We start from the raw sequence: 27,822 nt of genomic DNA on the forward strand, positions 1-27,822 counted from the left end.
CTAGCTCACAGACTCACTGTAAGATGGTATCTACAGAGGGATACATGACTAAGACCGCTACTGTCAGAGACCAGCCAATCAGAGGAGAGGTGGCTGATGGGAGTTGTGGTTTTGGTGTAGGGTGTGGCGAATTGGCACTTGTGGGAGACTCTGCCTCCAGTCCAGCCCTGTCTACCTGCATACTGTGAGTTGGAAAGGAAACAGAACAAGACTGACAGACATGGAGAGCATAAAACATCTTACATTTACTAAATATGTGAATAAAATGTGTATTATAATATATCTATAAAGGCATACATGTCTGTCAGTGTGTATGCATCTTAATGTATAAATAGATGTATACATACATATATTATACTACAGTTGAAAGTGGAATAGGAAATAATCATATAATATGCAACAAATGGTAAGCCAAAGGAACTTCACGAGGTCGTCGGTTCCAACAGAGATTTTTCTTCGTGCCTCGTGCCTTGTGCGTAGATTTACATTCAGTTTCGCCGTATAATGACCTCTGAACTCTGAACTAACCACACCACCTCAAATGACCTCCTCGTTTTCTTTGGGTTACTCGCTGCGGTGCAACACACACACGCATTCCTCTTCTACACACCACGTTTGAGGATGAAGACCCAGACCACAGAGATAAAAACTAAACAGAAATCAACAAACTACAAATAAAATGACCGAAAGGATGAGAGAAGACGTGGATGAGGAGGAAAGGAGGAGCAGAGAAGAGGGGGATGAGGAGGAAAGGAGGAGGAGAGAAGAGGGGGATGAGGAGGAAAGGAGGAGGAGAGAAGAGGTGGATGAGGAGGAAAGGAGGAGGAGAGAAGAGGGATGAGGAGGAAAGGAGGAGCAGAGAAGAGGGGGGTGAGGAGGAAAGGAGGAGAGAAGAGGTGGATGAGGAGGAAAGGAGGAGGAGAGAAGAGGGATGAGGAGGAAAGGAGGAGCAGATAAGAGGGGGATGAGGAGGAAAGGAGGAGGAGAGAAGAGGGGATGAGGAGAAAGGAGGAGGAGAGAAGAGGGATGAGGAGGAAAGGAGGAGGAGAGAAGAGGGGGATGAGGAGAAAAGGAGGAGGAGAGAAGAGGGATGAGGAGGAAAGGAGGAGGAGAGAAGAGGGATGAGGAGGAAAGGAGGAGGAGAGAAGAGGGATGAGGAGGAAAGGAGGAGGAGAGAAGAGGGATGAGGAGGAAAGGAGGAGCAGAGAAGAGGGGGATGAGGAGGAAAGGAGGAGGAGAGAAGAGGGGGATGAGGAGGAAAGGAGGAGGAGAGAAGAGGGATGAGGAAAGGAGGAGGAGAGAAGAGGGATGAGGAGGAGCAGAGAAGAGGGGGATGAGGAGGAAAGGAGGAGGAGGGCAGAAAATAAGTGCATGATGGGATTGTCTTCACTTTAGGTCCAGGATGTCTTCTTCGAAAGAGGTGGGGAGGGTGAAGGGGCTGGCCAATGGCGGGCTCTCCTCTCTAAGCACCACTTTCTCTGGCTCCGCCTCCGAGCTGGACGAGCAGTGCCGTTGGATGTCCGAGTCCGTGTCGGCCGACTCCGAGCCCACTCTGATAGGACACACAGCATGCCCATCAGTTTGAATCACTACATCATAATGTTTTACACTCCTATCATTTGAACATTGGGGAACAGCCAGGATAGATAAGGATAGCCTAAGGATAGATACAAATCTGTATATACTTTTATATTAATATAATCTGTAATTGTGTTTTCATTGATTTAATATTTTTTTGTCTTAATTGTAATGATATTCCTATTGTTTTGGAAAAAGAAGGGTTAATAATCCAAGAGAAAAACATATCCAATCAGAATTCTTCTTTGGTAGTCTCTTGGTAGAAATAATGTAGCTGGGCTCAACTCTCATTGGCTAGGCCCTCGGGCTTTGACTAGAAGGCACCAGCCAACGTCATTGACATTGACTTCAATTAAAGCAGCATTTTGGAATGACAGTAGATTCAACCAATCACAAATTGTCTTGTAATAGGTGGGACAATTTAATGATTCTTCAAGGCTCTTTAGAGAGCCTAATTATACGTCACTAATTCAGAGCCTTATTTTGTTTTCTCACGCTTGAGCCTAGCTAGCTGGCTAACTTTTTGCAGTGAGTGTATGTAACAATGGCAACTGCAGAGAGAGTAATCGAGGACTATGTGGTAGCTAAATTGTTAGCATCGCCCTTTTCAAGACTAACTTTTAATGAAAGTTAAATCTTCTACAGACCGATAGACCAACTTCTGCACTGCCTGATTTGGTGCAACGAGGAAAGAGTTTTAAAAGGCATTTTCAAGTTAATAATTATGAGTGTTATCCATGGATTACCAGCTGTGAGCTGACAAAAAAAGCTTTACAGTTGGAATTGCCTACTCTTCAATACCGATAATAACTGGTTTCAAAGATTTTGCCTATTTGACAAAGTCAGCACTTTGACACACGACCTCTGCAACAACACAGAGAGGGGAAAAGGGAAAGTCTGATTCCATCTACGAGGAGACTGAGTGAGACCGGTGTACCAAGGGGGCGCAGGACCTCTGCAACAACACAGAGAGGGGAAAAGGGAAAGTCAGATTCCATCTACGAGGACACTGTGAGTGAGACCGGAGTACCAAGGGGGCGCAGGACCTCTGCAACAACACAGAGAGGGGATACCATCTACGAGGACACTGTGTGTGAGACCGGAGTACCAAGGGGGCGCAGGACCTCTGCAACAACACAGAGAGGGGAAAAGGGAAAGTCTGATACCATCTACGAGGACACTGTGAGTGAGACCGGAGTACCAAGGGGGCGCAGGACCTCTGCAACAACACAGAGAGGGGATACCATCTACGAGGACACTGTGTGTGAGACCGGAGTACCAAGGGGGCGCAGGACCTCTGCGACAACACAGAGAGGGGAAAAGGGAAAGTCAGATTCCATCTACGAGGACACTGTGAGTGAGACCGGAGTACCAAGGGGGCGCAGGACCTCTGCAACAACACAGAGAGGGGATACCATCTACGAGGACACTGTGAGTGAGACCGGAGTACCAAGGGGGCGCAGGACCTCTGCAACAACACAGAGAGGGGAAAAGGGAAAGTCAGATACCATCTACGAGGACACTGTGAGTGAGACCGGAGTACCAAGGGGGCGCAGGACCTCTGCAACAACACAGAGAGGGGAAAGGGAAAGTCAGATTCCATCTACGAGGACACTGTGTGTGAGACCGGAGTACCAAGGGGGCGCAGGACCTCTGCAACAACACAGAGAGGGGAAAAGGGAAAGTCAGATTCCATCTACGAGGACACTGTGAGTGAGACCGGAGTACCAAGGGGGCGCAGGACCTCTGCAACAACACAGAGAGGGGAAAAGGGAAAGTCCGATACCATCTACGAGGACACTGTGAGTGAGACCGGAGTACCAAGGGGGCGCAGGACCTCTGCAACAACACAGAGAGGGGAAAAGGGAAAGTCTGATTCCATCTACGAGGACACTGTGAGTGAGAACGGAGTACCAAGGGGGCGCAGGACCTCTGCAACAACACAGAGAGGGGATACCATCTACAAGGACACTGTGTGTGAGACCGGAGTACCAAGGGGGCGCAGGACCTCTGCAACAACACAGAGAGGGGAAAAGGGAAAGTCAGATTCCATCTACGAGGACACTGTGTGTGAGACCGGAGTACCAAGGGGGCGCAGGACCTCTGCAACAACACAGAGAGGGGAAAAGGGAAAGTCTGATACCATCTACGAGGACACTGTGAGTGAGACCGGAGTACCAAGGGGGCGCAGGACCTCTGCAACAACACAGAGAGGGGATACCATCTACGAGGACACTGTGTGTGAGTGAGACCGGAGTACCAAGGGGGCGCAGGACCTCTGCAACAACACAGAGAGGGGAAAAGGGAAAGTCTGATACCATCTATGAGGACACTGTGAGTGAGACCGGAGTACCAAGGGGGCGCAGGACCTCTGCAACAACACAGAGAGGGGATACCATCTACGAGGACACTGTGTGTGAGACCGGAGTACCAAGGGGGCGCAGGACCTCTGCAACAACACAGAGAGGGGAAAAGGGAAAGTCAGATTCCATCTACGAGGACACTGTGAGTGAGACCGGAGTACCAAGGGGGCGCAGGACCTCTGCAACAACACAGAGAGGGGAAAAGGGAAAGTCAGATTCCATCTACGAGGACACTGTGTGTGAGACCGGAGTACCAAGGGGGCGCAGGACCTCTGCAACAACACAGAGAGGGGAAAAGGGAAAGTCTGATTCCATCTACGAGGACACTGTGAGTGAGACCGGAGTACCAAGGGGGCGCAGGACCTCTGCAACAACACAGAGAGGGGATACCATCTACGAGGACACTGTGTGTGAGACCGGAGTACCAAGGGGGCGCAGGACCTCTGCAACAACACAGAGAGGGGAAAAGGGAAAGTCAGATTCCATCTACGAGGACACTGTGTGTGAGACCGGAGTACCAAGGGGGCGCAGGACCTCTGCAACAACACAGAGAGGGGAAAAGGGAAAGTCTGATACCATCTACGAGGACACTGTGAGTGAGACCGGAGTACCAAGGGGGCGCAGGACCTCTGCAACAACACAGAGAGGGGATACCATCTACGAGGACACTGTGTGTGAGACCGGAGTACCAAGGGGGCGCAGGACCTCTGCAACAACACAGAGAGGGGAAAAGGGAAAGTCTGATTCCATCTACGAGGAGACTGAGTGAGACCGGAGTACCAAGGGGGCGCAGGACACATATGCAAGGAGACGTTCACGGCCAGTACCAACAGCTACACAGTACGATCATCAACAACATTGTCACTCAGCTAAGAAACAGGCTCAATGACCATGAAAGGCTCATGCTCTTTGCCCTCCTTGACCCACAAATGTTCCCAATATATAGGGAAACGCCAAACTTTCCAAACTCTGTGTTCTTAACTGACTTGCCAAGTTAAATAAAATAAAAATACATTTAAAGTACCCGCATGAGACTTCAAGACAATTATTCCATTCACAAAAATGAGAAACTTCTAGGTACGTGTGCTTTTCTCACGTTAGCAAATGATCAGCCAAGCCGCGCTTCTTAACACCCGTCCCCTTAACCCGGAAGCCGGCTGCATCAATGTGTCGGAGGAAACACCATTCAACTGACGACCGAAGTCAGCCTGCAGTCCCTCCAAATGTATGACTTCTAATCACTGCTGCTATCTAGGTTTTGAGTTGTTGAAGATGATATGGGTCCTTCACCTGTCGCTGCTGTTGGAGGTCAATGTTCGTGCCTTTATCTCTTCCTCAGTGGTCTTCTTGCTCATCTTCCTCTGTTTGCCCGTGCTGCTGTCGGTCTTACTGCTCGGCTCCTCGGTCAAGCCTGGGAAGAACACACAGAATAAGATCATTCAGTAGGGGAATGTCATGCCCACTCAGTAAGAACCCACCTCAACACAACCGCTCAATTAACCACTTAGAAAGGAGGAGCACAAATAGCATTACAATCGCTGGTGGTGCTTAGAATGGTTCTAGTGGGTTACAGTAGATTAGTATGCTGGGATGGTTCTAGTGGGTTACAGCAGGTTAGTGTGCTGGGATGGTTCTAGTGGGTTACAGTAGATTAGTATGCTGGGATGGTTCTAGTGGGTTACAGTAGATTAGTATGCTGGGATGGTTCTAGTGGGTTACAGTAGATTAGTATGCTGGGATGGTTCTAGTGGGTTACAGCAGGTTAGTGTGCTGGGATGGTTCTAGTGGGTTACAGTAGATTAGTATGCTGGGATGGTTCTAGTGGGTTACAGCAGGTTAGTGTGCTGGGATGGTTCTAGTGGGTTACAGTAGATTAGTATGCTGGGATGGTTCTAGTGGGTTACAGTAGATTAGTATGCTGGGATGGTTCTAGTGGGTTACAGTAGATTAGTATGCTGGGATGGTTCTAGTGGGTTACAGTAGATTAGTATGCTGGGATGGTTCTAGTGGGTTAGATAGATTAGTATGCTGGGATGGTTCTAGTGGGTTAGATAGATTAGTGTGCTTGCAACACAAGGGTTGACGGTTTCATTCCCTCATGGGAAACATATAGTAGATATACTGTATGTGTCGCTGTCACCTGTAGGTGCTTGTAGATGGAAACATAAGCTGTGTTATACAGTTTTTCCAATTGCTAACACACTAAAATGACCTGCAACAGCACAATTATTTAAACTGACACACAGAGAGCAAAACCTCTTCTCAAGTCTCCAATAGTCTGAACACATTTTCTGCTTTACACACATTTTGCAATTCAAAATGGCACTTTTTAAATGCACTGCACAAGGTTCTCTGCGTAAGACACAACAATCTGACATAAAGTCACATGTTTGCCATTTCAAAACACTGCCATTCAAAATGACACTACATGAGCTAATTGGTCAATACATGTGCCACCTGGCCAAACACCTCAATGGTTAATTGTTACCACTTCAATCAGGAAGTAAGCACTATGAAAAGAACACAGGTGAGCACCTTTGTTTTACAACAACAATGGAAGCTGTTGCAGAGAGAGGAAGAGGGAGGGTGAGAATGAGAGGGGGAGGAAGAGTGAGAGGTAGGGGTAGAGCTGGTAGAGGAGTTCATGGCCAAAGAAGACAACAACTTTCAAATGAAATCAGAGCAACCTTAGTTGATCATGTCATCAACCATGGGCTGACAATGTGAGAGGCTGGACAGAGAGTGAAATCAGAGCAACCTTAGTTGATCATGTCATCAACCATGGGGCTGACAATGTGAGAGGCTGGACAGAGAGTGAAATCAGAGCAACCTTAGTTGATCATGTCATCAACCATGTGGCTGACAATGTGAGAGGCTGGACAGAGAGTGAAATCAGAGCAACCTTAGTTGATCATGTCATCAACCATGTGGCTGACAATGTGAGAGGCTGGACAGAGAGTGAAATCAGAGCAACCTTAGTTGATCATGTCATCAACCATGTGGCTGACAATGTGAGAGGCTGGACAGAGAGTGAAATCAGAGCAACCTTAGTTGATCATGTCATCAACCATGTGGCTGACAATGTGAGGGGCTGGACAGAGAGTGAAATCAGAGCAACCTTAGTTGATCATGTCATCAACCATGTGGCTGACAATGTGAGGGGCTGGACAGAGAGTGAAATCAGAGCAACCTTAGTTGACCATGTCATCAACCATGTGGCTGACAATGTGAGGGGCTGGACAGAGAGTGAAATCAGAGCAACCTTAGTTGATCATGTCATTAACCATGGGGCTGACAATGTGAGAGGCTGGACAGAGAGTGAAATCAGAGCAACCTTAGTTGATCATGTCATCAACCATGTGGCTGACAATGTGAGGGGCTGGACAGAGAGTGAAATCAGAGCAACCTTAGTTGATCATGTCATTAACCATGGGGCTGACAATGTGAGAGGCTGGACAGAGAGTGAAATCAGAGCAACCTTAGTTGATCATGTCATCAACCATGTGGCTGACAATGTGAGGGGCTGGACAGAGAGTGAAATCAGAGCAACCTTAGTTGACCATGTCATCAACCATGTGGCTGACAATGTGAGGGGCTGGACAGAGAGTGAAATCAGAGCAACCTTAGTTGATCATGTCATTAACCATGGGGCTGACAATGTGAGAGGCTGGACAGAGAGTGAAATCAGAGCAACCTTAGTTGATCATGTCATCAACCATGTGGCTGACAATGTGAGAGGCTGGACAGAGAGTGAAATCAGAGCAACCTTAGTTGATCATGTCATCAACCATGGGGCTGACAATGTGAGAGGCTGGACAGAGAGTGAAATCAGAGCAACCTTAGTTGATCATGTCATCAACCATGGGGCTGACAATGTGAGAGGCTGGACAGAGAGTGAAATCAGAGCAACCTTAGTTGATCATGTCATCAACCATGGGGCTGACAATGTGAGAGGCTGGACAGAGAGTGAAATCAGAGCAACCTTAGTTGATCATGTCATCAACCATGGGGCTGACAATGTGAGAGGCTGGACAGAGAGTGAAATCAGAGCAACCTTAGTTGATCATGTCATCAACCATGGGCTGACAATGTGAGAGGCTGGACAGAGAGTGAAATCAGAGCAACCTTAGTTGATCATGTCATCAACCATGTGGCTGACAATGTGAGAGGCTGGACAGAGAGTGAAATCAGAGCAACCTTAGTTGATCATATCATCAACCATGGGCTGACAATGTGAGAGGCTGGACAGAGAGTGAAATCAGAGCAACCTTAGTTGATCATGTCATCAACCATGGGGCTGACAATGTGAGAGGCTGGACAGAGAGTGAAATCAGAGCAACCTTAGTTGATCATGTCATCAACCATGGGGCTGACAATGTGAGAGGCTGGACAGAGAGTGAAATCAGAGCAACCTTAGTTGATCATGTCATCAACCATGTGGCTGACAATGTGAGAGGCTGGACAGAGAGTGAAATCAGAGCAACCTTAGTTGATCATGTCATTAACCATGGGCTGACAATGTGAGAGGCTGGACAGAGAGTGAAATCAGAGCAACCTTAGTTGATCATGTCATCAACCATGTGGCTGACAATGTGAGGGGCTGGACAGAGAGTGAAATCAGAGCAACCTTAGTTGATCATGTCATCAACCATGGGGCTGACAATGTGAGAGGCTGGACAGAGAGTGAAATCAGAGCAACCTTAGTTGATCATGTCATTAACCATGGGGCTGACAATGTGAGAGGCTGGACAGAGAGTGAAATCAGAGCAACCTTAGTTGATCATGTCATCAGCCATGGGGCTGACAATGTGAGAGGCTGGACAGAGAGTGAAATCAGAGCAACCTTAGTTGATCATGTCATTAACCATGTGGCTGACAATGTGAGGGGCTGGACAGAGAGTGAAATCAGAGCAACCTTAGTTGACCATGTCATCAACCATGGGGCTGACAATGTGAGGGGCTGGACAGAGAGTGAAATCAGAGCAACCTTAGTTGATCATGTCATCAACCATGGGGCTGACAATGTGAGGGGCTGGACAGAGAGTGAAATCAGAGCAACCTTAGTTGATCATGTCATTAACCATGGGGCTGACAATGTGAGAGGCTGGACAGAGAGTGAAATCAGAGCAACCTTAGTTGATCATGTCATCAACCATGGGGCTGACAATGTGAGGGGCTGGACAGAGAGTGAAATCAGAGCAACCTTAGTTGATCATGTCATTAACCATGGGGCTGACAATGTGAGAGGCTGGACAGAGAGTGAAATCAGAGCAACCTTAGTTGATCATGTCATTAACCATGTGGCTGACAATGTGAGGGGCTGGACAGAGAGTGAAATCAGAGCAACCTTAGTTGACCATGTCATCAACCATGGGGCTGACAATGTGAGGGGCTGGACAGAGAGTGAAATCAGAGCAACCTTAGTTGATCATGTCATCAACCATGGGGCTGACAATGTGAGGGGCTGGACAGAGAGTGAAATCAGAGCAACCTTAGTTGATCATGTCATTAACCATGGGGCTGACAATGTGAGAGGCTGGACAGAGAGTGAAATCAGAGCAACCTTAGTTGATCATGTCATCAACCATGGGGCTGACAATGTGAGGGGCTGGACAGAGAGTGAAATCAGAGCAACCTTAGTTGATCATGTCATTAACCATGGGGCTGACAATGTGAGAGGCTGGACAGAGAGTGAAATCAGAGCAACCTTAGTTGATCATGTCATCAACCATGGGCTGACAATGTGAGAGGCTGGACAGAGAGTGAAATCAGAGCAACCTTAGTTGATCATGTCATCAACCATGGGGCTGACAATGTGAGAGGCTGGACAGAGAGTGAAATCAGAGCAACCTTAGTTGATCATGTCATCAACCATGGGCTGACAATGTGAGAGGCTGGACAGAGAGTGAAATCAGAGCAACCTTAGTTGATCATGTCATCAACCATGGGGCTGACAATGTGAGAGGCTGGACAGAGAGTGAAATCAGAGGGGCTGACAATGTGAGAGGCTGGACAGAGAGTGAAATCAGAGCAACCTTAGTTGATCATGTCATTAACCATGGGGCTCACAATGTGAGAGGCTGGACAGAGAGTGAAATCAGAGCAACCTTAGTTGATCATGTCATCAACCATGGGGCTGACAATGTGAGAGGCTGGACAGAGAGTGAAATCAGAGCAACCTTAGTTGATCATGTCATCAACCATGGGGCTGACAATGTGAGAGGCTGGACAGAGAGTGAAATCAGAGGGGCTGACAATGTGAGAGGCTGGACAGAGAGTGAAATCAGAGCAACCTTAGTTGATCATGTCATTAACCATGGGGCTCACAATGTGAGAGGCTGGACAGAGAGTGAAATCAGAGCAACCTTAGTTGATCATGTCATCAACCATGGGGCTGACAATGTGAGAGGCTGGACAGAGAGTGAAATCAGAGCAACCTTAGTTGATCATGTCATCAACCATGGGGCTGACAATGTGAGAGGCTGGACAGAGAGTGAAATCAGAGCAACCTTAGTTGATCATCTCATCAACCATGGGGCTGACAATGTGAGAGGCTGGACAGAGAGTGAAATCAGAGCAACCTTAGTTGATCATGTCATCAACCATGGGCTGACAATGTGAGAGGCTGGACAGAGAGTGAAATCAGAGCAACCTTAGTTGATCATGTCATCAACCATGGGCTGACAATGTGAGGGGCTGGACAGAGAGTGAAATCAGAGCAACCTTAGTTGACCATGTCATCAGCCATGGGGCTGACAATGTGAGAGGCTGGACAGAGAGTGAAATCAGAGCAACCTTAGTTGATCATGTCATCAACCATGGGCTGACAATGTGAGGGGCTGGACAGAGAGTGAAATCAGAGCAACCTTAGTTGATCATGTCATCAACCATGGGCTGACAATGTGAGGGGCTGGACAGAGAGTGAAATCAGAGCAACCTTAGTTGATCATGTCATCAACCATGGGCTGACAATGTGAGAGGCTGGACAGAGAGTGAAATCAGAGCAACCTTAGTTGACCATGTCATCAGCCATGGGGCTGACAATGTGAGAGGCTGGACAGAGAGTGAAATCAGAGCAACCTTAGTTGATCATGTCATCAACCATGGGCTGACAATGTGAGGGGCTGGACAGAGAGTGAAATCAGAGCAACCTTAGTTGATCATGTCATCAACCATGGGCTGACAATGTGAGGGGCTGGACAGAGAGTGAAATCAGAGCAACCTTAGTTGATCATGTCATCAACCATGGGGCTGACAATGTGAGGGGCTGGACAGAGAGTGAAATCAGAGCAACCTTAGTTGATCATGTCATCAACCATGGGCTGACAATGTGAGAGGCTGGACAGAGAGTGAAATCAGAGCAACCTTAGTTGATCATGTCATCAACCATGGGCTGACAATGTGAGAGGCTGGACAGAGAGTGAAATCAGAGCAACCTTAGTTGATCATGTCATTAACCATGGGGCTCACAATGTGAGAGGCTGGACAGAGAGTGAAATCAGAGCAACCTTAGTTGATCATGTCATCAACCATGGGGCTGACAATGTGAGAGGCTGGACAGAGAGTGAAATCAGAGCAACCTTAGTTGATCATGTCATCAACCATGGGGCTGACAATGTGAGAGGCTGGACAGAGAGTGAAATCAGAGCAACCTTAGTTGATCATCTCATCAACCATGGGGCTGACAATGTGAGAGGCTGGACAGAGAGTGAAATCAGAGCAACCTTAGTTGATCATGTCATCAACCATGGGCTGACAATGTGAGAGGCTGGACAGAGAGTGAAATCAGAGCAACCTTAGTTGATCATGTCATCAACCATGGGCTGACAATGTGAGGGGCTGGACAGAGAGTGAAATCAGAGCAACCTTAGTTGACCATGTCATCAGCCATGGGGCTGACAATGTGAGAGGCTGGACAGAGAGTGAAATCAGAGCAACCTTAGTTGATCATGTCATCAACCATGGGCTGACAATGTGAGGGGCTGGACAGAGAGTGAAATCAGAGCAACCTTAGTTGATCATGTCATCAACCATGGGCTGACAATGTGAGGGGCTGGACAGAGAGTGAAATCAGAGCAACCTTAGTTGATCATGTCATCAACCATGGGCTGACAATGTGAGAGGCTGGACAGAGAGTGAAATCAGAGCAACCTTAGTTGATCATGTCATCAACCATGGGCTGACAATGTGAGGGGCTGGACAGAGAGTGAAATCAGAGCAACCTTAGTTGACCATGTCATCAGCCATGGGGCTGACAATGTGAGAGGCTGGACAGAGAGTGAAATCAGAGCAACCTTAGTTGATCATGTCATCAACCATGGGCTGACAATGTGAGGGGCTGGACAGAGAGTGAAATCAGAGCAACCTTAGTTGATCATGTCATCAACCATGGGCTGACAATGTGAGGGGCTGGACAGAGAGTGAAATAAGAGCAACCTTAGTTGATCATGTCATCAACCATGGGGCTGACAATGTGAGGGGCTGGACAGAGAGTGAAATCAGAGCAACCTTAGTTGATCATGTCATCAACCATGGGCTGACAATGTGAGAGGCTGGACAGAGAGTGAAATCAGAGCAACCTTAGTTGATCATGTCATCAACCATGGGCTGACAATGTGAGAGGCTGGACAGAGAGTGAAATCAGAGCAACCTTAGTTGATCATGTCATCAACCATGGGCTGACAATGTGAGAGGCTGGACAGAGAGTGAAATCAGAGCAACCTTAGTTGATCATGTCATCAACCATGGGGCTGACAATGTGAGAGGCTGGACAGAGAGTGAAATCAGAGCAACCTTAGTTGATCATGTCATCAACCATGTGGCTGACAATGTGAGAGGCTGGACAGAGAGTGAAATCAGAGCAACCTTAGTTGATCATGTCATCAACCATGGGCTGACAATGTGAGAGGCTGGACAGAGAGTGAAATCAGAGCAACCTTAGTTGATCATGTCATCAACCATGGGGCTGACAATGTGAGAGGCTGGACAGAGAGTGAAATCAGAGCAACCTTAGTTGATCATGTCATCAACCATGGGGCTGACAATGTGAGAGGCTGGACAGAGAGTGAAATCAGAGCAACCTTAGTTGATCATGTCATCAACCATGTGGCTGACAATGTGAGAGGCTGGACAGAGAGTGAAATCAGAGCAACCTTAGTTGATCATGTCATCAACCATGGGCTGACAATGTGAGAGGCTGGACAGAGAGTAAAATCAGAGCAACCTTAGTTGATCATGTCATCAACCATGGGCTGACAATGTGAGAGGCTGGACAGAGAGTGCAGCCCAACTTGAGCCCTTTTACTGTCGCCTGTGTCATCCGGACATTTAGACTGGAGTACAGGTATGTAACCAACATTTCTTTCACACTATGTAGTACACCCCATGTCATAGTGTATCAGTTGGGTGACACCTGTTTACTTCATGAATGGTTGATGTCATACACTAACTGCACACATTTCCTGTAGATTTTACTCTACTGTGGGGGAAAAATCTTTAGGCTGCATTGTCCAAGCCCTATATTTTAGTTTTTTAGTTTTTCTAAAGGACTGAGAGACGCAACCATGGTGGGGGAAGAGGCCAAATGTTCACCGGGGTACAGGAAGCTAACATTGTAAACTTGGCTTTGGAAAATAATGAAATCAGAAAGCCACATCATCCAAGACAACACCATATTCAACAACCTTCAACGAGTCAGTCTGTCCACATTGGCTCGCATTCTCAAGCGAAACCGAATCAGAATGAAACAACTTTATAAGGTGCCGTTTGAGAGAAACTCTCAAAGAAACAGAGGTCAGACGAGCATATGTGGATGTAAGTACAATATTAACTGCAGTACACTACACGCAACATTGTTTCCCAGTGTACTGGATAACACCATATTGACTGCAGTACACGACACGCAACATTGTTTCCCAGTGTACTGGATAACACCATATTGACTGCAGTACACTACGCGCAACATTGTTTCCCAGTGTACTGGATAACACCATATTGACTGCAGTACACTACACGCAACATTGTTTCCCAGTGTACTGGATAACACCATATTGACTGCAGTACACTACACGCAACATTGTTTCCCAGTGTACTGGATAACACCGTATTGACTGCAGTACACTACACGCAACATTGTTTCCCAGTGTACTGGATAACACCGTATTGACTGCAGTACACTACACGCAACATTGTTTCCCAGTGTACTGGATAACACCGTATTGACTGCAGTACACTACACGCAACATTGTTTCCCAGTGTACTGGATAACACCGTATTGACTGCAGTACACTACACGCAACATTGTTTCCCAGTGTACTGGATAACACCGTATTGACTGCAGTACACTACACGCAACATTGTTTCCCAGTGTACTGGATAACACCATATTGACTGCAGTACACTACACGCAACATTGTTTCCCAGTGTACTGGATAACACCATATTGACTGCAGTACACTACACGCAACATTGTTTCCCAGCGTAATGGATAACACCATATTGACTGCAGTACACTACACGCAACATTGTTTCCCAGCGTACTGGATAACACCATATTGACTGCAGTACACTACACGCAGCATTGTTTCCCAGTGTACTGGATAACACCATATCGACTGCAGTACACTACACGCATTGTTTCCCAGTGTACTGGATAACACCATATTGACTGCAGTACACTACACGCAACATTGTTTCCCAGTGTACTGGGTAACACCATATTGACTGCAGTACACTACACGCAACATTGTTTCCCAGCGTACTGGATAACACCATATTGACTGCAGTACACTACACGCAACATTGTTTCCCAGCGTACTGGATAACACCATATTGACTGCAGTACACGCAACATTGTTTCCCAGCGTACTGGGTAACACCATATTGACTGCAGTACACTACACGCAACATTGTTTCCCAGCGTACTGGATAACACCATATTGACTGCAGTACACTACACGCAACATTGTTTCCCAGCGTACTGGATAACACCATATTGACTGCAGTACACTACACGCAACATTGTTTCCCAGTGTACTGGATAACACCATATTGACTGCAGTACACTACACGCAACATTGTTTCCCAGCGTACTGGATAACACCATATTGACTGCTTTTGTTCTTTGTTTTCAGGGAGTACTGGAAATGGATGCTCATGCAATCCCACTTGAGTTCATCTTTATAGATGAGGCTGGGTTCAACCTAGCAGAGACCAGAAGAAGGGGGAGAAACGTCATTGGCCACAGAGCCATTATAGATGTTCCTGGCCAAGGTGGTGGGAACATCACAATGTGCGCTGCCATCTCCAATATGAATGGTGTCCTCCACCGTCATGCCAACCTTGGACCATACAACACAGCCCATATTCTCACATTTCTGGACAGACTTCACAACATGCTCATACCACCAGAGCGTATGAATGATGCAGACCATCAAAGAACCCTGTACGTTGTAGTGTGGGACAACATGAGCTTTCATCGTGCAGCCCCAGTCCAAAACTGGTTTGTTGACCACCCACCATTTCTTGTGCAATACCTCCCACCATACTCACCATTTCTGAACCCCATAGAAGAGTTATTTTTGGCATGGTGGTGGAAGGTATACGACCGGCAGCCCTTTGTGCGCAGGCCTCTTGTGCAGGCTATGAAAGAGGCATGTGATGAGATTGATGTGGGTGCGATTCAGGGATGGATAAGGCACTCAAGGCGCTTCTTCCCTCGATGTCTGGCAAGGGAAGATATTGCCTGTGACGTGGACGAGGCGTTGTGGCCAGACCCAGGTGTGCGGCAAGATGCTGCCTAATTATTTTTCTTGTCTCTTTTTTTCTATATACAGTATTTTTTTCTGCAAATTTCTTTTTCAGTTTACTGTTTATTTGTGAGCATATTTTGGTTCAGTCCAATGTAAATATATCTGCTGTGCACATGTTGCACTGACTTGTTTGGTGAAAAATAAAATGTTTCAACAGCATGTGTGTGTATCTGCAAATATTTCTGTGCATCTGAAGAATTTTCTACAATTTGAACTATGCATACTAAAGATGAGTGCTTTTCATTATGCCCAACAATGTGTAGTTGGTTAGACAAAAATCTGGTAATATGAATTAAGTGTGTGCCATTTTGTGCAAATGTTTGATTTTGATAATGCATTGTAGTTTTGGTTGCAGTGCTTCATTTTGCAGGATATATGAGGTATTTTGCAGTTTGGGTGTGTGGTTTTGTGAATTAAGTATTTTGATAAAACCAGCCTAGTTTGCAAAATTGTGTTTTAGCAATTGGGAAAAACTGTAATACTCATCCGACAATCCGTCTCACCCAATGTGATACGGATCCGCTATTTTTAGACCTCATAGCTAGAACCTCCATCAGAAGCTAGCCATCAGATGCTAACCAGCTAATTAGCTACTAGCTATTTAGTCATTGCTAGCCATTGCTAGCCACTGCTAGCGGCATTTACCTCTAGCTCAGACACCAGCCGCTTTTACCCTGGATAATACCCGCCAGTCTGCACAACGCCAGTCTGCACAGCGCGATATCAACCCTGAGCATATCAGTACTGCTTTTCTCCACCATTACTCCAGATTGCTCCATTACTGGACCATTATTCCAGATCCTCGCAGCTATTGGCTAGCGGCAGGGTAGCCTAGTGGTTAGAGCGTTGGACTAGTAACTGGAAGGTTACAAGTTCAAACCCCCGAGCTGACAAGTTACAAATCTGTCGTTCTGCCCCTGAACAGGCAGTCAACCCACTGTTCCTAGGCCGTCATTGTAAATAAGAATTTGTTCCTAACTGACTTGCCTAGTAAAATAAAGGTACAAAAAAAAAAAATCTAGCTGCTACCGAGAGGCCCAGCCCCAAAGCTAGCCTTTGAACCAGACCCATCTCCCGGCCTGCTCAGTGGCTATGATCACTCGGCTACACAACTGATGCCTCCCGAACTCTTCATTAACACGACTAGAAGCCACTTCATCGCCGGATTCCTGCCGTAAGCTCTGGACCTTTGCATCGGATCACAGCAACTAGTTAGCTGCTACTGAGTAGCCATAGTGTCTAACGCCCTTGATCCGAAGCTAGCACCAGTTAGCCTTGAGCCAGGCGCATCTCCTGGCTAGCAAACGATATTACTCCAGCTACATTACCTCTTTTGCCAATTGGCCTAGACCCTTTGTCGACATGGAGCCCCGCAGATCCACGATTGGTCTGATGACATAATTCCATCTGATGTGCCCTCAACCAGTCAATGAAGATGCTTCTGCTAGCCCCGGCCTGCTAACTTATGAACGCCGTGTCTCCCACTTGCTAGCGTGGTAACGACTTCCCTGTTTCATCTATAGCTGTTCACTGGACCCTATGATCACCTGGCTACATAGCTGATGCATGCTGGACTGTTCATCAATCACGGTACTCCATTTAGTTTGTTTTGTTTATATGTCAGTCCCAGCCTCAAACTCAGGCCCTGTGTGTAGTTAACTGACCCTCTCTGCCTATTCATCGCCATTTTACCTGTTGTTGTTGTCTTAGCTGATTAGCTGTTGCTGTCTTACCCGTTGTCTTAGCTAGCTGTTCCAATCAACACTTGCGGTTGCTTTATGCCCCACTTTATGTCTCTCTCTAATGTCAATATGCCTTGTATACTGTTGTTTAGGGTAGTTATGATTGTTTTATTTTACTGCGGAGCCACTAGCCCTACTCAACATGCTCAGATACCTCTTTTGTCCCACCTCCCACACATGGGGTGACCTCACCTAGCATAACTAGTATCTCCAGAGATGCAACCTCTCTTACTCAAATGCCTAGGTTTACCTCCATAGTACATTATGCCCTGAATCTATTCTACCACGCCCATTCTCTGTCCCCAACCCAGGCCCTGTGTATACCTAGGCGCTCTCATTTGTTGACTTCTGTAACCATAAATGCCTTGATTTCATGCATGTTTACATGAGAAGCCTCCTCCCTGGAGCTGGTACAGGACTACCGGACTGGGGAGACGCACTGGAGGCCTGGTGCGTGGAGCCGGCACAGGTGGCACCGGACTGGTGACATGCACTTCAGGGAGAGTACGAGGAACCGGCACAGGACGTACCGGACTGAAACCAAAAGGGGGAGTTAGGGGGGTGACTTGTGTTGGTGGTGGCTCCGGTGCGGGTCATGGCCCCCCCAGACCATGGCGCTGGGCTGAACGCTGTGCCTGGACTGGGCACCGGCGCATAGGAAGGCTCCGGCCTTGGAGCGGGACTGGACGCCGTGCTAGGACTGGACATTGGCGCAGAGGAAGGCTCCGGCCTAGGAGCTGGGTTGGACGCCGCGCCCGGACTGGGCACCGGCGCAGAGGAGAGCTCCGGGCCATGGAGCGGGACTGGACACCGCGCCTGGACTGTGCACTTGCGCAGAGGAAGGCTCCGGCCTTGGAGCGGGACTGGACACCGTGCCTGGACTGGGCATCGGCGCAGAGGAAAGCTCCGGCCTTGGAGCGTGCCTGGACTGGGCATCGGCGCAGAAGAAGGCTCCTGCCCAAGGCTCCGGCCTTGGAGTGGGACTGGGGAGGCCTGGTGCGTGGAGCCGGCACAGGTAGCACCGGACTGGTGACACACACTTCAGGGCGGGTGCGGGGAGCTGGCACCGGACGTACCGGGCTGGGGAGGCGTACTGAAGGCCTGGTGCGTGGAACAGGCACAGGTGCCACCGGACTGGTGACACACACTTCAAGGGCGAGTGCGGGGAGCTGGCACAGGACGTACTGGACTGGGGAGGCGCACTGGAGGCCTGGTGCGTGGAGCCGGCACAGGTAGCACCGGACTGGTAACATGCACTTCAGGGAGAGTGCGAGGAACCAGGACGTACCGGATTGAAACCAAAAGGAGGGGTTAGGGGGGGTGAGGGTTGGTGGTGGCTCCGGTGCGGGTCGTAGCCTCCCCAGACCCCGGATCCGACCATGGCGCCGGACTGAACGCTGTGCCTAGACTGGGCACAAAATATTAATTTTGCAACATCTGCTGCCTCAGTTTGTATGATGGCAATTTGCATATACTCCAGAATGTTATGAAGAGTGATCAGATGAATTGCAATTAATTGCAAAGTCCCTCTTTGCCATGCAAATTAACTGAATCCCAAAACAAGACTTCCACTGCATTTCAACCCTGCCACAAAAGGACCAGATGGCATCATGTCAGTGATTCTCTCGTTAACACAGGTGTGAGTGTTGACAAGGCTGGAGATCACTCTGTCATGCTGATTGAGTTCGAATAACAGACTGGAAGCTTCAAAAGGAGGGTGGTGCTTGGAATCATTGTTCTGTCAACCATGATTCCCTGCAAGGAAACACATCATCGCGTCATCATCGCTTAGCACAAAAAGGGCTTCACAGGCAAGGATATTGCTGCCAGTAAGATTACACCCAAATCAACCATTTATCGGATCATCAAGAACTTCAAGGAGAGCGGTTCAATTGTTGTGAAGAAGGCTTCAGGGCGCCCAAGAAAGTCCAGCAAGCGCCAGGACCGTCTCCTAAAGTTGATTCAGCTGCGGGATCGGGACACCACCAGTACAGAGATTGCTCAGGAATGGCAGCAGGCAGGTGTGAGTGCATCTGCACGCACAGTGAGGCAAAGACTTTTGGAGGATGGCCTGGTGTCAAGAAGGGCAGCAAAGAAGCCACTTCTCTCCAGGAAAAACGTCAGGGACAGACTAATATTGTGCAAAAGGTACAGGGATTGCACTGCTGAGGACTGGGGTAAAGTAATTTTCTCTGATGAATCCCCTTTCTGATTGTTAGGGGCATCCGGAAAAAGCTTGTCCGGAGAAGAAAAGGTGAGTGCTACCATCAGTCCTGTGTCATGCCAACAGTAAAGCATCCTGAGACCATTCATGTGTGGGGTTGCTTCTCAGCTAAGGGAGTGGGCTCACTCACAATTTTGCCTAAGAACACAGCCATGAATAAAGAATGGTACCAACACATCCTCCGAGAGCAATTTCTCCCAACCATCCAGGAACAGTTTGGTGACGAACAATGCCTTGTCCAGCATGATGGAGCACCTTGCCATAAGGCAAAAGGGATAACTAAGTGGCTCGGGGAACAAAACATCGATATTTTGGGTCCATGGCCAGGAAACTCCCCAGACCTTAATCCCATTGAGAAATTGTGGTCAATCCTCAAGAGGCGGGTGGACAAACAAAAACCCACAAATTCTGATAAACTCCAAGCATTGATTATGCAAGAATGGGCTGCCATCAGTCAGGATGTGGCCCAGACGTTAATTGACAGCATGCCAGGGTGGATTGCAGAGGTCTTGAAAAAGAAGGGTCAACACTGCAAATATTGACTCTTTGCATCAACTTCATGTAATTGTCAATAAAAGTATTTGACACTTATGAAATGCTTGTAATTATACTTCAGTATTCCATAGTAACATCTGACAAAAATATCTAGACATTGAAGCAGCCAACTTTGTGAAAATTAATATTTGTGTCATTCTCAAAACTTTTGGCCACGACTGTATGTTAGTAGAAGTATAGTATTAAGTATACAGTATGTTAGTATGGGTAGTCAAACACAGCTAAAACCTACAAGCTAAATTACTCTATGGTGGCTATGATGGGAAAGAGGGGGTGACAAGAACTAATTAAAACAAATTATATTATAACTTTCTGAATGCTGTGTGTGTGTGTGTGTGTGTGTGTGTGTGTGTGTGTGTGTAGTCAGAGGTGTGTGTGTGTGTGTCTGCATCTATGTGTGTGTGTGTGTGTGTGTAGTCAGGGGTGTGTGTGTACAGTCCAGTCTTGGTGCCTCACTCACCCAGAAGCTCCTTACGGGTGCGACTGGCGATTTCTTTGATCTCCATGCGGGACAGAGACAGGGTGTGTGAGGACCCCTGCATGAGGGCCCCCGCGGGGGCTGTCAGGCCCGTCACCACCTTGTTGACCAGCGGGGACTTGAGGGGCCTCTCGATGCTGCGGCCCACTAGGTTACTCAGTGGGATCTTGAAGATATGCTTACACTGTGTCTCACCTGGAGGGTGAAGGAGAGATACAGAGAGAATGGGGATGGATGGAGAAGGAGAGATACAGAGAGTGGGGATGGATGGAGGAGGAGAGATACAGAGAGAGTGGGGATGGATGGAGAAGGAGAGATACAGAGAGAGTGGGGATGGATGGAGAAGGAGAGATACAGAGAGTGGGGATGGATGGAGGAGGAGAGATACAGAGAGAGTGGGGATGGATGGAGAAGGAGAGATACAGAGAGTGGGGATGGATGGAGAATGAGAGATACAGAGAGTGGGGATGGATGGAGGAGGAGAGATACAGAGAGAGTGGGGATGGATGGAGAAGGAGAGATACAGAGAGTGGGGATGGATGGAGGAGGAGAGATACAGAGAGTGGGGATGGATGGAGAAGAAGAGATACAGAGAGTGGGGATGGATGGAGGAGGAGAAATACAGAGAGAGTGGGGATGGATGGAGAAGGAGAGATACAGAGCGTGGGGATGGATGGAGAAGGAGAGATACAGAGAGTGGGGATGGATGGAGAAGGAGAGATACAGAGAGTGGGGATGGATGGAGGAGGAGAGATACAGAGAGAGTGGGGATGGATGGAGAAGGAGAGATACAGAGAGAGTGGGGATGGATGGAGAAGGAGAGATACAGAGAGTGGGGATGGATGGAGGAGGAGAGATACAGAGAGAGTGGGGATGGATGGAAAAGGAGAGATACAAAGAGTGGGGATGGATGGAGAAGGAGAGATACAAAGAGTGGGGAAGGATGGAGAAGGAGAGATACAGAGAGAGTGGGGATGGATGGAGAAGGAGAGATACAGAGAGAGTGGGGATGGATGGAGGAGGAGAGATACAGAGAGAGTGGGGATGGATGGAGGAGGAGAGATACAGAGAGTGGGGATGGATGGAGGAGGATAGATACAGAGAGAGTGGGGATGGATGGAGGAGGAGAGATACAGAGAGTGGGGATGGATGGAGGAGGAGAGATACAGAGAGTGGGGATTGATGGAGGAGGAGAGATACAGAGAGAGTGGGGATGGATGGAGATGGAGAGATACAGAGAGTGGGGATGGATGGAGGAGGAGAGATACAGAGAGTGGGGATGGATGGAGAAGGAGAGATACAGAGAGTGGGGATGGATGGAGGAGGAGAGATACAGAGAGTGGGGATGGATGGAGAAGGAGAGATACAGAGAGTGGGGATGGATGGAGGAGGAGAGATACAGAGAGTGGGGATGGATGGAGAAGGAGAAATACAGAGAGAGTGGGGATGGATGGAGAAGGAGAGATACAGAGAGTGGGGATGGATGGAGAAGGAGAGATACAGAGAGTGGGGATGGATGGAGAAGGAGAGATACAGAGAGTGGGGATGGATGGAGAAGGAGAGATACAGAGAAAGGTATTGCGGTGAGAGAGACATCATTTCAACACCAAGCAACTTCAGGCAATGACGTTATGGAGACCTCCTTAGACTGGTAGGTTTACCACACGCCCACGCGCACACACACACTAGAGGAACATATGTGTAAGAACACGAACATGAAGAACATGATCATGTCATGTTCCAATCAAGCCTCCTCTATCTAAACGGATTAACAACATGACTCAGTGACACAGTGTGCGATCAATTTATGAATTCCTCATCGTCGCCATTTCAACACTGTGTAATATAATATGACTACTCAGTTACAGACATTTACAGCTATCCATCAATTATTCAACGTTTTGGATCAATAATTAAACGACTGTTTGAGTCAGAGTAATTGGATACTTAACATCTTCGTAGCAGCACCGCATTCCAGTCTCTATAGTCTGCTGTATTCCAGTCTCTGTAGTCTGCTGTATTCCAGTCTCTGTAGTCTGCTGTATTCCAGTCTCTGTAGTCTGCTGTATTCCAGTCTCTGTAGTCTGCTGTATTCCAGTCTCTGTAGTCTGCTGGATTCCAGTCTGTATAGTCTGCTGTATTCCAGTCTCTGTTGTCTGCTGTATTCCAGTCTCTGTAGTCTGCTGTATTCCAGTCTCTGTAGTCTGCTGTATTCCAGTCTCTATAGTCTGCTGTATTCCAGTCTCTATAGTCTGTTGTATTCCAGTCTCTATAGTCTGCTGTATTCCAGTCTCTAAAGTCTGCTGTATTCCCGTCTCTATAGTCTGCTGTATTCCAGTCTCTATAGTTTGCTGTATTCCAGTCTCTGTAGTCTGCTGTATTCCAGTCTCTGTAGTCTGCTGTATTCCAGTCTCTATAGTCTGCTGTATTCCAGTCTCTGTAGTCTGCTGTATTCCAGTCTCCGTAGTCTGCTGTATTCCAGTCTCTGTAGTCTGCTGTATTCCAGTCTCTGTAGTCTGCTGTATTCCAGTCTCTGTAGTCTGCTGTATTCCAGTCTGTATAGTCTGCTGTATTCCAGTCTCTGTTGTCTGCTGTATTCCAGTCTCTGTTGTCTGCTGTATTCCAGTCTCTGTAGTCTGCTGTATTCCAGTCTCTAAAGTCTGCTGTATTCCCGTCTCTATAGTCTGCTGTATTCCAGTCTCTATCGTCTGCTGTATTCCAGTCTGTATACCAGTCTCTATAGTCTGCTGTATTCCAGACTCTATAGTCTGCTGTATTCCAGTCTCTATAGTCTGCTGTATTCCAGTCTCTGTTGTCTGCTGTATTCCAGTCTCTATAGTCTGCTGTATTCCAGTCTCTATAGTCTGCTGTATTCCAGTCTCTATAGTCTGCTGTATTCCAGTCTCTGTAGTCTGCTGTATTCCAGTCTCTATAGTCTGCTGTATTCCAGTCTCTATAGTCTGCTGTATTCCAGTCTGTATTCCAGTCTCTATAGTCTGCTGTATTCCAGTGTCTATAGTCTGCTGTATTCCAGTCTCTATAGTCTGCTGTATTCCAGTCTCTGTAGTCTGCTGTATTCCAGTCTGTATAGTCTGCTGTATTCCAGTCTCTGTTGTCTGCTGTATTCCAGTCTCTGTAGTCTGCTGTATTCCAGTCTCTGTAGTCTGCTGTATTCCAGTCTCTAAAGTCTGCTGTATTCCCGTCTCTATAGTCTGCTGTATTCCAGTCTCTATCGTCTGCTGTATTCCAGTCTGTATTCCGGTCTCTATAGTCTGCTGTATTCCAGACTCTATAGTCTGCTGTATTCCAGTCTCTATAGTCTGCTGTATTCCAGTCTGTATTCCAGTCTCTATAGTCTGCTGTATTCCAGTCTCTATCTGCTGTAGTCTATAGTCTGTGTATTCCATTCCAGTCTCTATAGTCTGTCTGCTGTATTCCAGTCTCTGTAGTCTGCTGTATTCCAGTCTCTATAGTCTGCTGTATTCCAGTCTCTGTAGTCTGCTGTATTCCAGTCTCCGTAGTCTGCTGTATTCCAGTCTCTGTAGTCTGCTGTATTCCAGTCTCTGTAGTCTGCTGTATTCCAGTCTCTGTAGTCTGCTGTATTCCAGTCTCTGTAGTCTGCTGTATTCCAGTCTCTGTAGTCTGCTGTATTCCAGTCTCTGTAGTCTGCTGTATTCCAGTCTGTATAGTCTGCTGTATTCCAGTCTCTGTTGTCTGCTGTATTCCAGTCTCTATAGTCTGCTGTATTCCAGTCTCTATAGTCTGCTGTATTCCAGTCTGTATACTCTCTATAGTCTGCTGTATTCCAGTCTCTATAGTCTGCTGTATTCCAGTCTCTATAGTCTGCTGTATTCCAGTCTCTGTTGTCTGCTGTATTCCAGTCTCTATAGTCTGCTGTATTCCAGTCTCTATAGTCTGCTGTATTCCAGTCTCTATAGTCTGCTGTATTCCAGTCTCTGTAGTCTGCTGTATTCCAGTCTCTGTAGTCTGTCTGTATTCCAGTCTCTATAGTCTGCTGTATTCCAGTCTCTATAGTCTGCTGTATTCCAGTCTCTATAGTCTGCTGTATTCCAGTCTCTATAGTCTGCTGTATTCCAGTCTGTATAGTCTGCTGTATTCCAGTCTCTGTAGTCTGCTGTATTCCAGTCTCTGTAGTCTGCTGTATTCCAGTCTCTGTAGTCTGCTGTATTCCAGTCTCTGTAGTCTGCTGTATTCCAGTCTCTATAGTCTGCTGTATTCCAGTCTCTATAGTCTGCTGTATTCCAGTCTGTATCTCTATAGTCTGCTGTATTCCAGTCTCTATAGTCTGCTGTATTCCAGTCTCTATAGTCTGCTGTATTCCAGTCTCTAGTCTGCTGTATTCCAGTCTGTATCTCTATAGTCTGCTGTATTCCAGTCTCTATAGTCTGCTGTATTCCAGTCTCTATAGTCTGCTGTATTCCAGTCTCTGTAGTCTGCTGTATTCCAGTCTCTGTAGTCTGCTGTATTCCAGTCTCTGTATAGTCTGCTGTATTCCAGTCTCTATAGTCTGCTGTATTCCAGTCTCTATAGTCTGCTGTATTCCAGTCTCTGTAGTCTGCTGTATTCCAGTCTCTATAGTCTGCTGTATTCCAGTCTCTATAGTCTGCTGTATTCCAGTCTCTATAGTCTGCTGTATTCCAGTCTCTATAGTCTGCTGTATTCCAGTCTCTATAGTCTGCTGTATTCCAGTCTCTGTAGTCTGCTGTATTCCAGTCTCTATAGTCTGCTGTATTCCAGTCTCTGTAGTCTGCTGTATTCCAGTCTCTATAGTCTGCTGTATTCCAGTCTGCTGTATCTCTGTAGTCTGCTGTATTCCAGTCTCTGTAGTCTGCTGTATTCCAGTCTCTATAGTCTGCTGTATTCCAGTCTCTGTAGTCTGCTGTATTCCAGTCTCTGTAGTCTGCTGTATTCCAGTCTCTATAGTCTGCTGTATTCCAGACTCTGTAGTCTGCTGTATTCTGTATTCCAGTCTCTATAGTCTCTATAGTCTGCTCTGCTGTATTCCAGTCTCTATAGTCTGCTGTATTCCAGTCTCTATAGTCTGCTGTATTCCAGTCTCTATAGTCTGCTGTATTCCAGTCTCTATAGTCTGCTGTATTCCAGTCTCTGTAGTCTGCTGTATTCCAGTCTCTATAGTCTGCTGTATTCCAGTCTCTGTAGTCTGCTGTATTCCAGTCTCCGTAGTCTGCTGTATTCCAGTCTCTGTAGTCTGCTGTATTCCAGTCTCTGTAGTCTGCTGTATTCCAGTCTCTGTAGTCTGCTGTATTCCAGTCTGTATAGTCTGCTGTATTCCAGTCTCTGTTGTCTGCTGTATTCCAGTCTCTGTTGTCTGCTGTATTCCAGTCTCTGTAGTCTGCTGTATTCCAGTCTCTAAAGTCTGCTGTATTCCCGTCTCTATAGTCTGCTGTATTCCAGTCTCTATCGTCTGCTGTATTCCAGTCTCCAGTCTCTATAGTCTGCTGTATTCCAGACTCTATAGTCTGCTGTATTCCAGTCTCTATAGTCTGCTGTATTCCAGTCTCTGTTGTCTGCTGTATTCCAGTCTCTATAGTCTGCTGTATTCCAGTCTCTATAGTCTGCTGTATTCCAGTCTCTATAGTCTGCTGTATTCCAGTCTCTGTAGTCTGCTGTATTCCAGTCTCTATAGTCTGCTGTATTCCAGTCTGTATTCCAGTCTCTATAGTCTGCTGTATTCCAGTGTCTATAGTCTGCTGTATTCCAGTCTCTATAGTCTGCTGTATTCCAGTCTCTGTAGTCTGCTGTATTCCAGTCTGTATAGTCTGCTGTATTCCAGTCTCTGTTGTCTGCTGTATTCCAGTCTCTGTAGTCTGCTGTATTCCAGTCTCTGTAGTCTGCTGTATTCCAGTCTCTAAAGTCTGCTGTATTCCCGTCTCTATAGTCTGCTGTATTCCAGTCTCTATCGTCTGCTGTATTCCAGTCTGTATTCCGGTCTCTATAGTCTGCTGTATTCCAGACTCTATAGTCTGCTGTATTCCAGTCTCTATAGTCTGCTGTATTCCAGTCTGTATTCCAGTCTCTATAGTCTGCTGTATTCCAGTCTCTATAGTCTGCTGTATTCCAGTCTCTATAGTCTGCTGTATTCCAGTCTCTGTAGTCTGCTGTATTCCAGTCTCTATAGTCTGCTGTATTCCAGTCTCTGTAGTCTGCTGTATTCCAGTCTCCGTAGTCTGCTGTATTCCAGTCTCTGTAGTCTGCTGTATTCCAGTCTCTGTAGTCTGCTGTATTCCCAGTCTCTGTAGTCTGCTGTATTCCAGTCTCTAGTCTGCTGTCTCTCTGTTTCCAGTCTGTGTATTCCAGTCTCTGTAGTCTGCTGTATTCCAGTCTCTGTAGTCTGCTGTATTCCAGTCTCTATAGTCTGCTGTATTCCAGTCTCTATAGTCTGCTGTATTCCAGTCTCTGTATTCCAGTCTGCTGTATTCCAGTCTCTATAGTCTGCTGTATTCCAGTCTCTATAGTCTGCTGTATTCCAGTCTCTATAGTCTGCTGTATTCCAGTCTCTATAGTCTGCTGTATTCCAGTCTCTGTAGTCTGCTGTATTCCAGTCTCTATAGTCTGCTGTATTCCAGTCTCTATAGTCTGCTGTATTCCAGTCTCTATAGTCTGCTGTATTCCAGTCTCTGTAGTCTGCTGTATTCCAGTCTCTATAGTCTGCTGTATTCCAGTCTCTCTCTAGTCTGCTGTATTCCAGTCTCTGTAGTCTGCTGTATTCCAGTCTCTATAGTCTGCTGTATTCCAGTCTCTGTAGTCTGCTGTATTCCAGTCTCTATAGTCTGCTGTATTCCAGTCTCTGTTGTCTGCTGTATTCCAGTCTGCTGTGTTTCCAGTCTCTGTAGTCTGCTGTATTCCAGTCTCTGTAGTCTGCTGTATTCCAGTCTCTAGTCTGCTGTATTCCAGTCTCTATTCCAGTCTGCTGTATTCCATTCCAGTCTCTATAGTCTGCTGTATTCCAGACTCTATAGTCTGCTGTATTCCAGTCTCTATAGTCTGCTGTATTCCAGTCTGTATTCCAGTCTCTATAGTCTGCTGTATT

At 47.1% G+C, this 27,822-nt stretch overlaps 1 protein-coding gene across 3 annotated transcripts in view; it reads right to left on the reverse strand.

Moving 5' to 3' along the window:
- Positions 1–998: 998 nt before the first annotated feature.
- The window catches only part of garnl3 (GTPase activating Rap/RanGAP domain like 3), a 331,807-nt gene continuing 304,983 nt past the window's right edge, over positions 999–27,822 (reverse strand). For all 3 annotated transcript variants that reach the window (XM_065017302.1, XM_065017300.1, XM_065017301.1), the window contains 3 exons: positions 20,733–20,945; positions 5,232–5,352; positions 999–1,552 (listed from right to left, as the gene is read on the reverse strand). In XM_065017302.1, the coding sequence (XP_064873374.1) occupies positions 1,387–1,552; positions 5,232–5,352; positions 20,733–20,945 (500 nt within the window). In that variant the 3' untranslated portion in view covers positions 999–1,386. The remainder of the gene's footprint in view (positions 1,553–5,231; positions 5,353–20,732; positions 20,946–27,822) is intronic.

This window comes from Oncorhynchus nerka, linkage group LG4 (assembly GCF_034236695.1).
Source record: "Oncorhynchus nerka isolate Pitt River linkage group LG4, Oner_Uvic_2.0, whole genome shotgun sequence".
NCBI lineage: Eukaryota > Metazoa > Chordata > Actinopteri > Salmoniformes > Salmonidae > Oncorhynchus > Oncorhynchus nerka.